Below are 10834 nucleotides of genomic sequence, written 5' to 3'. Positions count from 1 at the left end.
TCATCTCCATGTCTTTAATTTTGGTTTCTGTGTTTGACATTTTGGGGTTTTTTTTGCATTCAAATTGAAGCTCAACAACGTAGGCCACTGGTTTTTTACAAAGGAATAAAAAAAAAAAGGAGGTTAAGACTTGAAGAATGAGATAATGATAAAACAAAGAAAAATAATTGCCTGCAGTTACAGAAGCTACTTAAAGGGTCTTGGAATGAAGTGTCTTTTCCATTAGGCTTGTTTCGGTCCCTTTTCATCCCGCAGAGTCATGTTTCCTCGATCCTTAGCGCTGAAATCGCGAGCGCTCGTGCTCTGCCAGACCGACATGGTGTTCTTCTGCACGCCTCGCCGCAGGAAAAGAATGAGTGGGCAAATGCATCTTGCTTCACCAGTCTATACTTTCCAGTGAATGCCTCGAGTGACATCTGTAAAGGGTGATAAATCTACCAGAAATTATCTTCAATTTAAAAAAAATAAAATAAAACTAAAGAACGACAACTTATGATGGAAAGTAACAGCCTGTCACTCACCCTGAGTCTATGCACTTCTTCTCCCTATTGATTCACTCTCATTGTGACAAAAAAGAGAACAAAAAGAGGAAGTCAAAACAATTCTACACGGGGTGCATTATTCCCTTTTTGAAAATACATGGAATGGATTTTAGTGCAAAGTCATATCTCTGGAAACCACGCACAGCCGACCAGCGCTGCCCTGGCATCGTAACTCAAAGATGAAATAAAACAATAAGAAGAGAAGTCACCATCAGAGTCTCTGCTGGTCTGCGGTTAAAAAGCGTTCCACAGCTCAGAACAGGGTGGGAGTATTGAAGAGTTGCAAAGATGCTTCTCTTCTACCAAAATTCTCTTCATCAGGTCTCAGTTTCTGCTGAGGGTGACCCAAAACTTGCATTTCTTTAGTCCCTCAGATGGTTCATCCACGGTTCAATAGTTCAGTTTCAGCCCGTCTAAATGTCTTTGCGCTCTCCTGACCTCTGTTTTCTCCAGCAGGGTCACAGCTCCTAAGTGAGACAAGGCTCCCTGTCCTTGCCGTCACCTCAGGGTTCACTCAAAGGCCGCAGACAGTCGCATCTGAAGGTCAGGCGCTGCTCCTGGTTTCTTCCTGGTCGTTGACCCATTGACCTTTATCCCCTGTTCATGGATGCAAAGGTTATCTAACCTTCAGAAAGAGGTAAAGAGAGGGATGGGATTTGAGAGGGAAACACGGAGAGGAGAGGGGGGTGAGAGAGGGAAGAATGAGTCATTTAATTCCGTTCTGTTTATTTATTGATTTAAATGTCAGCCATGGAAAAAGAAAGATAACATGCTGTGATGGCTGTGAATGGGTTTGAAAAGCGAGCAGACTTGTCAAGTGGCTCCCTCTGATGCATAAATAGTGAGTAACACAAACAAATCCTCAGACAAAAGAGACAAACCGTGTTGAGCACTGAGAGAGAGCCCTGCAGAGATCAAGGTGAGGTGGCTGTCAGGAACAGCACTTTCACGATGAATGTGCTTTGAATGCTTTGAAAGAATTCTGAAGTAAGACAGTTTAAGAAATATCTCACTTGTCTTAGCAACATCATTAAAATGTTGCCTCTGTTTTGAGTATTACCCCTTAATAATTTGAGCAAAACTTAGTTTTGTTGGAACTCTGTTTGTCTTGTAAAACTTTATTATCATTCACATTGTCACTGTATGTGGAATCCAGCAGTAACACTTTTTATTTCTTCAATGCAAGACTTTAAATATAGTTGTATATTTTGAAAGACTTCTGTTTGTTGTACAAGACAGCCCCCTACTGCCATTTTAGCACATTTTGAAGCAATGCTTTAGTTTAAAGTTTGTCAGCCATCGTGTGTGTGTGTGCGTGTGTGTGTGTGTGCCTTGCCTATTGACAAGCAGCACCTCTGCATAATTGTGTGCACCAATCAAATATAAAGCAGAGTTTTAAAGTCTGATGTCTGATGGGTTGCTTGCTTTTGTTACTAGAACGGCTGATAAAATGGTTAATTTCACGAAGATAGATGGATTAGATCTCGACCATATTCATATCTCGTCTCTATTCGGCTGTCCTATCCAATAAAAGCAAAAATGTTCCAAAAAAAAAAAAAAAAAAGTAAAATTCATTCGGAGAATTTAAAGAGTGCAACAGTTAGAAAAAAAACTCTATTGGTATGAAATGTAGACCTTACACAGACTCTCAGGGTCACGTCAAAAAAACAATTTTCAAAGTAATAATAGTTAACACGAGATCTAAAATGTCTTTTTGACACCCCCTCCACCTTTTTATGATGATCTTTTGAGGGTTAAATACTTCACAAATACGTTTCTACATACTCTAATTGTGACCGACAAAAAGCCGTTCAAGACGTCCTTTACCACTTTTCAACCTTTTCAGGAGCTTCAAGAACTTTTCTTTCACTGTCCCCCTGTTGTAAATTGGTTTATCCAATTTATCTCCCACTGTCTTAAATTGTGTGATGAGTGTCCCAGAGTTTAATGCTGCTGACCTTCTGAAGCTCCTCTCTCAGCCAGGAGGGAAGAGGCTGTCCGAGACGATGCAGCAGCTTTGACAGCTCCACGTTGTGTTCCCTGTAGTACCTGGAGAGATATGCATGAGCCTGAAGAGAGAAGAGAGGGGCGAAAGAGAGGGTTAGATAAATAGTACAAGGGAGAGCAGATATAAATCGGGAAATACGTGCAATGAATTGAGGAAATAAAACAATTAGGGAAATAGTTCAAGTTGGTGCGTTAGATGGCAAAGACAGGAAGAGGAGACAAAGTGACGGAAAGATGGTGGCAGGAGGGATGTAAAAGCGTTGTTTAGAAGGGGTATTAAGTGAAGAAAATAAAGGAGACAGCATGGGAGTAGGGGACAAACAAGAAATTGAGAGAGATTAATGATGTGCCACCATCATTAGATTAGTTTATTTCTCCACAATAGGACTTTAGGGCCGCTAAACGCAGAGCTTCAAGAACACAGCTCCGAAAGTATAGAGGTCAGAGAGAGGGAGAAAATTACATGAAGGATGCATGAGATCCATTATTTCTCTCCCTCCTGTGTGCATCCCTCATCTCTGCCTTTTTCCCCCCGTCGCCACTCCCTGGTGTTCCCCTCCATCCCCTCCATCCCCCCCCCCCACACCTTGTCCTCTCTCCCCTCTCCTTTCTGTCCCTCTGGTGGAAACTCAAATACAGTTTAATTACAGGTGACACATTAGCCATGTGTGATCACGTGTGGAGACAAAGTGTATCCCTGCGTGTTTGTCTTCATGCGAGAGCAAACGTGTGATTCATTGTCCGCACGTCTGCTCTCTCCTCTGTGGAATCAGTGGCCGGGACAAAGATTTATGGATTGGATTTTCTCCTTCTACCTTCTCCTCCCTCCGTCCTAACACCCCCCCCCCCCCCCCTCCTCCTCCCCATCTTCTCTCTTGCGGGTGTTGTGTCACTATTGAGTCCTCATAATTAGGTTGTAACTTTCTGGCAGGATCTGATTGGCTGACAGTTTCCACCCCAACGCGGAGTCCTGTGGGAAATTTTGCCACAGCAATGGAAAGCACTGTGGGCTGTCACTGTCAGTCAGACTGCTGCTTTCTCTTTATTATTTGTCTTTTTCGCCAACATGCCGTATCATTTTTATTCCAACTGGGATGAAATCTGTTTTAATTAAAATGTAGACTTTTTTTTATTTTTTTTTTTACCTCTGGCTCCATAGGAGGGTACTTTCTCCCTTTGCTTTTCCCCAAACACTTGGTCTTTCCTCCCTCAAGGAGCTGGCACCAAAAGCCCTTCTGAGGGTCGAACCTGGGAGAAGAGAAAAGGATGTCACGTCTTTGTGAGAAATTCAAAACGAGAGGGATAGCTCAGTATAAAGCAGAGTTTTCTTCCTTGAAGGAATTAAAGTTGAAAAAGTATGGCGCACGTACATTCACTCACACTCACATAAATGTCAGTACACATTGGGCACACTCTCTGTCTATCTCCTACTCTTTGCTATCGGTGTCTCTGCAACTGACACACTGTCTCCTCTCATCTCTCTCCGCCTCTCTCGCCCCCCCCTCCGCATGCTTCTCCTCTCCGTCGAGAAGCCTTGCTCTTTCTGGCTCTCTATCTGTCTCTCCATCTCTTTCTCGGTTATTTATACCGATGCTCAATGCAGACACGCGATACTGAAGGAATAAGTTCCTCTGATCTTTCGGCCTGTTATACAGTTGTTTTTGTTTTATAGTAACCGAGGGACTCCTGTTTTACTGCAATTGTGACAATGCATTTGAAAAATATTATAAAATATACAGTATAGCACATCTTCCTCGTTTTATCAAAAGCTTTTTTTTCAGTAAGTTTCAATCCATCCATCATACATCCTTTAAAAAAAGGACCTATCATGCAATGAAGACTGCCGTCAGACACACAAGCAGAAAAAGCCGACGATTATCTGACTGCTGCGGTTTCCAGGTAGATGAGCAGATTGAAAATATTGGTCACAAAACAATGAATAATGTTTCTTAAGGCTGTATGGGTTGTGTGTGGGGTGTTCTCCTCTCTCCCTTATTGATGCTGTGTTTTTTAATGAGGATCTTGTGCATAAGGGTAATGTGCATACTGTACATGTTGTTTGTGGTTTTCATTGGTGTGTGCTTCTCTGTTAACATGTTTTGTTTGACAAGTCTCTCCAATGGGAGTTTGAATGTAATTTTATCGAATGGTATCGTATTGTATAGTTACTTATCACATTTTATCGTATCATATTACATCACACTGCAGCGCCAACCGCACCGCAACGCATCCTTATTATAAAAAACATGGCTACCAAAGACATAAAATAGCAATGAGATGAAATCTAATCACTCGGGGATGTACCTATGTGCATGGTTGGGTTGTGTGTGGGGGTATTTCTCATCTTTCCCTTATTTATGGTGTGTTTTTTTTTTAATGAGGATCTTGTTCATAAGGGTAATGTGTACAGGTTGTTTGTGGTTTTTCATTGGTGTGCTTCTCTGTTCACATTTGTTTTTAGTTTTGTTCGCATTGTAACGTAGCATATCGTATGGCACCTCAATGCACCGCACCGCATCCTTATGATTGGAAACATGGACCAAAGACAGAAAATAGCAATGAGATGAAATCTAATCACTTTGGTTGGGAGCTTTTTTTGTGACTATATGTGAAAAACACAAAGTTAATCGTTAAGTAAATCTGCTGCCTCGATAACATTCCATATTGGCCAATGCAAAGCAGCTTAGTAAATATGTGCATTTGTTCTTGTGTTCATGTAGAATAAATGCATATACTTTGATTTATGCAGGGACATAAAGTAAATAGGCTTTATTTAAATGTATATGTGCATGTTTATACAACATGCATTAGCGTATCTGCTAATGCATAAAGAGCTGTTTATTTGTACAGCAATTTATCATTTTTACATTCTGTAATTTTCTATTTAATTATACAGTTCTGCACCTTGATCATGCAGCACAGTTATACAGCTAAATAAGAGGTGAAAAGATATATTACTGTTTCCATCTATTTGGCAGTCAGAGTACAGTTTCTGATGTGAATGTGACTGAAGGACGCAAATATTGTTATTTATCTGCACGCATCACCGGCGGATGAAAGAGAAGAATCAGTTAAGTGGTTCTCCTTCACTTTTCCTCCGACAGGACAGGAGGGAGAAAGGAGAGAGGGGGGATTAAATAAATAGGCTCCAGTGTTGAGGATCTGTCAGACGGCTGCCATGTCAAAAGACTGAGAGGGAGAAAAGAAAGATTAGGCTTTTGTGTGACTCTGTCTTCGCCCCAAAACACACGCACACACAAACCCACGCGCGCACACCTACACACCAACACAAACACGGCTTCGTTATTATTCTGTCAAAAGCATCTCTTTACGAATTATTTGTATGCATGTGAGCCCTGCGATTCAAGACAGAGGCACTCTCTGTCCCAATCGAAGCTATAAGTTCTCGTTGTCCGTGTCTGGAGATTTGAGGGCCTGCGAGCAGATTGCATTTTGATGAGTGGTGCTTGAAAAATAAACTCACTTGCAAAATATTTAATGGGGGACGAGTTGAAACAGAGGCGTATGCTAATTATCGTGACTTGTATTAATGCCCTTCTTATAAACTGAATATTCTGATGCTATATATTATCTGTATTAAAGAGTATGTTGTTGTTTTTCTAAATAATACCTCAAATGTGCCGAACACAAAACTTCTTAATGTCATTTTCTGACTGAAAGTAATACGCTGAGTTCACACAAATTGCATTACTTATTTGTCTTTGCAGCTGACAGCTGTGTCTTCAGGCTTCTTTTGTGATTGACATTGTGCAGGAAACTAACCTTTTCCTGCTATTATTTATTCAGACAGCAGTAACACAGACAGGAAGGCAGTGTATGAGAGGCAGTGAAAGCTCTGTTAGGGTTTGATCCCAGGCAGGCAGTTTAGGGGGCTTGCACTTCGACACTTGGCGGGGTTATTGTTGTCATGACTGGCTCAAAGGCCTTGGCAAATAAAGGAGGAGACGCCAAAAATAACACTTAATTAAGCATATTTTTTTTTTATGTCATTAGAGTCACTAGTGTAAGTGAGTAGGCGTGTGAAAAGTGTATTGTGCATGTGTTGGATGGAGAAGAGAGAGAGACAAAGAAACCAAAAAAGGCGCAGGAAGAAAGTTTCTCTGAGCAGACTAAGGTGGCAGGTTATAAAGTGACTGGACGACCATGCCCACCAATTACATGGACATGCAACACAAAAGAGAAGGCACGACCAATCAGGCCATCACATTGCTGTTTTTTTTTTTTTTTTCAAAAATGAGAATTCAGTTGTTATTTCAAAAAAAGATAACAAAAAAAAAAAAGAACTAACATTGCATATTATAACATGAAGTATTAATGTGTCCAGATGTGAATATCCCTTATGTTGGGAAGTAATACCTTAATAATCAGAATCAGAATAAATCTGAATCAATATGGCTAACCGTGCCATTTATTTATGCATCTCTCGACACTCATCTCCTTTAATGCTGTTTTAAGTCCTTCCAATTTACTTTGCTCTTATATCTACCGATGTCTGCCGTGTCTTCTATACTTCATTGTGTAATATTTCATGTAAAATCAGTGCCAACACCCATCAAGTCTCCAGTCCTTTTTTTCCTCTAATCGTGTCTTGTTTGTCTTATATCTATATCCTCTTTGCTCTCTCTGGAGTGATCACGCTGTTTTTGTAAAGCTGCTGCTGTTAGTATGGATGGTTCAAAGAAAGCTCTGAACTGACCATCTGCTTTTGTCTGATCTTTGGTGCCAGGTGATGTCACTGCCTGTTTCAGAGGATGACGCCACCTGGCACCACAGACGAAGAGGAGATGACCACTTTAGTTCCCAGCTGTTCACCAGTAGATGTCAGGCTTCACATAGATTTAAGTTTGGTGACATGTTACAGCTGGAGTATTAAAACACATTTTCTATTACAGCACATGCAAATGGGTGAACGGTGCCCTTACACTGCAGGACGCCAAAGACTGGAGAGAATAAAGAGGAGAGGACGGAGAGACTTACGTGAGGGCCTGGGAGTAGTTAAAGTGAGGAGTGACTCCCAGGAACTTCTGGACTTCATCCATCACTGCAGCAGGATCCGTTCTCAGCTGATGGCCGTCTATAATCATCACCTACACACAGACACAAAATAGTTACACAAGGTAGGTACCAATAACTACTTAGATAATGAGCTAGCCATTCACTCACAGCGGCCATTTTTCTCTTACACTGTGCTAAAGGTGGAAAGCTCAAATGCTCCTACATGTGGTTGTGCAGTAACCCATGTTAACAGATCCCATAGCTGAGCATACCTGACAAATCGCTCTTACTTAATCACTTCTGATATGATTGGCAACTGAAACTGAAAAATGTGTGCTTGAATAACAGGAAAATGGGACATTTTGATACCTCATTCACGAAGGTAACAGCTAAATTACAACATTTTACGCTACATTAGCAATCAGCCAATTCCTGTTCTAACTGTCAGCTAACATTTCAGTTCGCATTTCAGTTCGCAAACTCAACTAGGAATTTACACACCTTATCGTTGTGACACTTTTTATTTGCTAACGTCAGCTGTTGTCTAACAGTATCTTTTGGGACATGAAATACGTTGTTAACCATGAAATATGGCCTGATGTCTGTCTGGATTTTAAAATAAAACGGACTAAGAAATATTTTTTTTTATAATTTAACACATTTATACAATTCAGAAACCTGGAACGCAGCAGCTTGAAATTAGAACAGAGCAACTTTCTATGGCCGTTGAGGAAGCAGATATTGGGCAAAAGAATTGGGGCCTTCTTCTATCATTTGAACCTCTTTTTTTTGTTGTTGTTGGGGGGGGGGATAACATGCAGGAAAACAGCAACAGGTCAGATTTGATCCCGGGCCACCAGCTTGGAGAATCACACCCTCTGTAGATTGGGCGTGTGCACTAACCACTGCACTACCAGCACGCCCCATTTGATCCTCTTAAATCAACGCTCGAATTCTGAAGTTCTTAAACATCAGACTCTGACAGAAGATAGTATTTATCATTCCACCTTTATTGTGTATTGATACTTATTCCTACCTAACGTGTACAAAGTGTGAACACTACATTTAGATCAGTGAAAAACATTTTGTTACCACTCCAACAATAAACTCACTGACCAATATTTACTTTAGAAGAGGAAGTTAAAGAACAAGTATCATCTTCCAAACCAGTGTAAGGCTTTACCGTTACATACTGTATGAGGTGTGCATGTGTTTTGTCTAGCAGTGGAATATCCTGTGCTTGTGCATGTGCATACCTGGTTGGCGGGATAGTAAGTTAGCCACCTCTCCAGGTGTGTGGAGTAAAGACCCGGGATGAGGCAACGGTTCTGGAGGGAGCGGAGCTCAGCCGGTGCGCCTGGTCTCGCGCTGATGACATCATAGAAGGTGAACTGTAGGGCTGCACGGTCCTCATGAGCTCTTTGATGCTGGAGAGGTAATCAGAAATAGAGCTCACTTTTAACGCAGTCTCTCATCCCATAACTTTTCATGAGAGGGTGTTTTCTTTGTAAATGAGACATGAGGCCCACACACATATCTCCGTAACATTTAAGCCGGCACGTTGTTGACATTGATGTCTAATTAATGATCGAAAAATAAAGCACGTTATTCAAGACCTTGTGACATTTCCAGCATTAAAGCGTATGGATGAATCAGGCTAATTAATTTCACTGCAGACCGAAATCTGAGTGCAAAGACAATGTTCAGCATGTTGAGATAAAGCAAGCAGCTGCAGAGACTTTAAAACATTGCATGTACAGTCAGAGGCATCTAATATATTGTGTGTGTTTTTTTTGTGTGTATGCACCTGATACCAGCTGTAGGCCCTGTCAGAGGGGTTGATGAGCAGGGTGATGATCTTGGCCTTTGGCAGCAGGGCAGCAGCCCGCCGCGGGGAGTCCTCCGACGGAAAGTAGTTAGCGCTTTTCTCGAACAGGAAGTCAGTGCTAACATTAGAAGGCACGGGGAAAAACTCCATGTACCTGAGGCAACAGACAGGCAGAAAATCGAGAATATAAATACACATGCATACACGCAAAGATACACGGCTTACTGCAAACCCTCAAGTGAAGTGTTTGCAGATTTTTTTCAGACACGAGTGACAAAGTCACCAAAGTTATTGTCAGTTAATCCGAGCAAAGGCAATGAGTTTGAAACAAAGTTGACAATGTATTTTTAAACAGTGTCTAATGAAGAATTTTCAGAGTTGAGTCTTTTTCCGATGACTTCAGAGATTGCACCAGCTGTGTTTCTGTCATCTACGTAACCCATTATGGGTCAATTTAGGCAGCCATATGTCTGTTGGCTCATGTTTGCAGTCGTAAAAGATCATTTTGACGACATTTTTTTTTGTAGTTTTAAACTGCTTAATGTAGCATTTAAGTCTACACAAAGACATTACAGTCTGTTGAAATGAAAAAGGGTTGTTTGCAGTCTTTCATTTCACCTTAGCTTCTAGCTCATAAAAAAGGCAGAGGGGGAAATCAAGATGGCTGTGAGTGTGGGTCGGGTGTGTGTGCTCGCACCAGTCGATTCCTTTGTGGTAGTTATTGGTGTTGAAGAACTGGACCTCCTCGTAAGTCTTGGGACTGGGGAAGTTACTGGAGATGGAGGAATGCATGAGCAGGAAGAGATAAAGTGCTGTCGTTCCTGGAAGAAAGGGCATAATTCATAACTGGCTCATTAATTCAACCCAACAGAGATTTCTGTGTGTGTGTGTGTGTGTGTGTGTGTGTGTGTGTGTGTGTGTGTGTGTGTGTGTGTGTGCATGTGTGTGTGTGTGTACTTGATCAGTATGTGCAAGAGCTGTCATCCACTGATCCATACTGGATGATTTTTCCCTCTATGAGATTTATATCTTGCTGAGTTCACACTATATGTGTGTGTGTGTCTGCAGAGATCACAGGCCTCACCATCAAGTGATTCAAGACCATTTGACACCAATCAGCAGAGGGGCTCCGGTTGTGCCCTCTGTCTCACCCTCAGCGGCTCTTTCGTGCCCCATTCCCCTCGCACTGACTCCCACACATCATGTTACAACCTCTTCGACTCCCTTTTTCCTAACATCTCAGACGTGAGAAATTTCGGACATGTTAAAATTACATTTTAATGAACTGATGTTGTTGTTGGTCTGCTAAAGCTGCTATAGTGATCCCTCCTCCCATTTCAGAAACAGTCACCTGGTTAATTAGCATCATTTCAGAACCTCTTCACCTCTCATACTAAACAACAGCAATTAGAATTTCGGCAAAAAATAAAAAATGGAACCA

At 41.5% G+C, this 10834-nt stretch overlaps 1 protein-coding gene across 2 annotated transcripts in view; it reads right to left on the bottom strand.

Annotated features, from left to right (window-relative positions):
* ndst3 (N-deacetylase/N-sulfotransferase (heparan glucosaminyl) 3) overlaps positions 1–10834 on the bottom strand; it is a 47118-nt gene continuing 36284 nt past the window's right edge. The window contains exons 9-15 of one of the 2 annotated variants that reach the window (XM_061059714.1): positions 10091–10214; positions 9373–9547; positions 8822–8992; positions 7548–7657; positions 3695–3797; positions 2501–2611; positions 1–1162 (exon numbers count right to left, since the gene is read on the bottom strand). In XM_061059714.1, the coding sequence (XP_060915697.1) occupies positions 1133–1162; positions 2501–2611; positions 3695–3797; positions 7548–7657; positions 8822–8992; positions 9373–9547; positions 10091–10214 (824 nt within the window). In that variant the 3' untranslated portion in view covers positions 1–1132. Of the gene's footprint in view, positions 1168–2500; positions 2612–3694; positions 3798–7547; positions 7658–8821; positions 8993–9372; positions 9548–10090; positions 10215–10834 lie in introns of both variants that reach the window. The other variant, XM_061059720.1, reaches the window with a different exon arrangement.

This window comes from Labrus mixtus, chromosome 2 (assembly GCF_963584025.1).
Source record: "Labrus mixtus chromosome 2, fLabMix1.1, whole genome shotgun sequence".
In the NCBI taxonomy this organism is placed as follows: Eukaryota; Metazoa; Chordata; class Actinopteri; order Labriformes; family Labridae; genus Labrus; species Labrus mixtus.
Note: the sequence above shows the minus strand (reverse complement) of the source record. Positions and strands in the feature narration are given on the sequence as shown.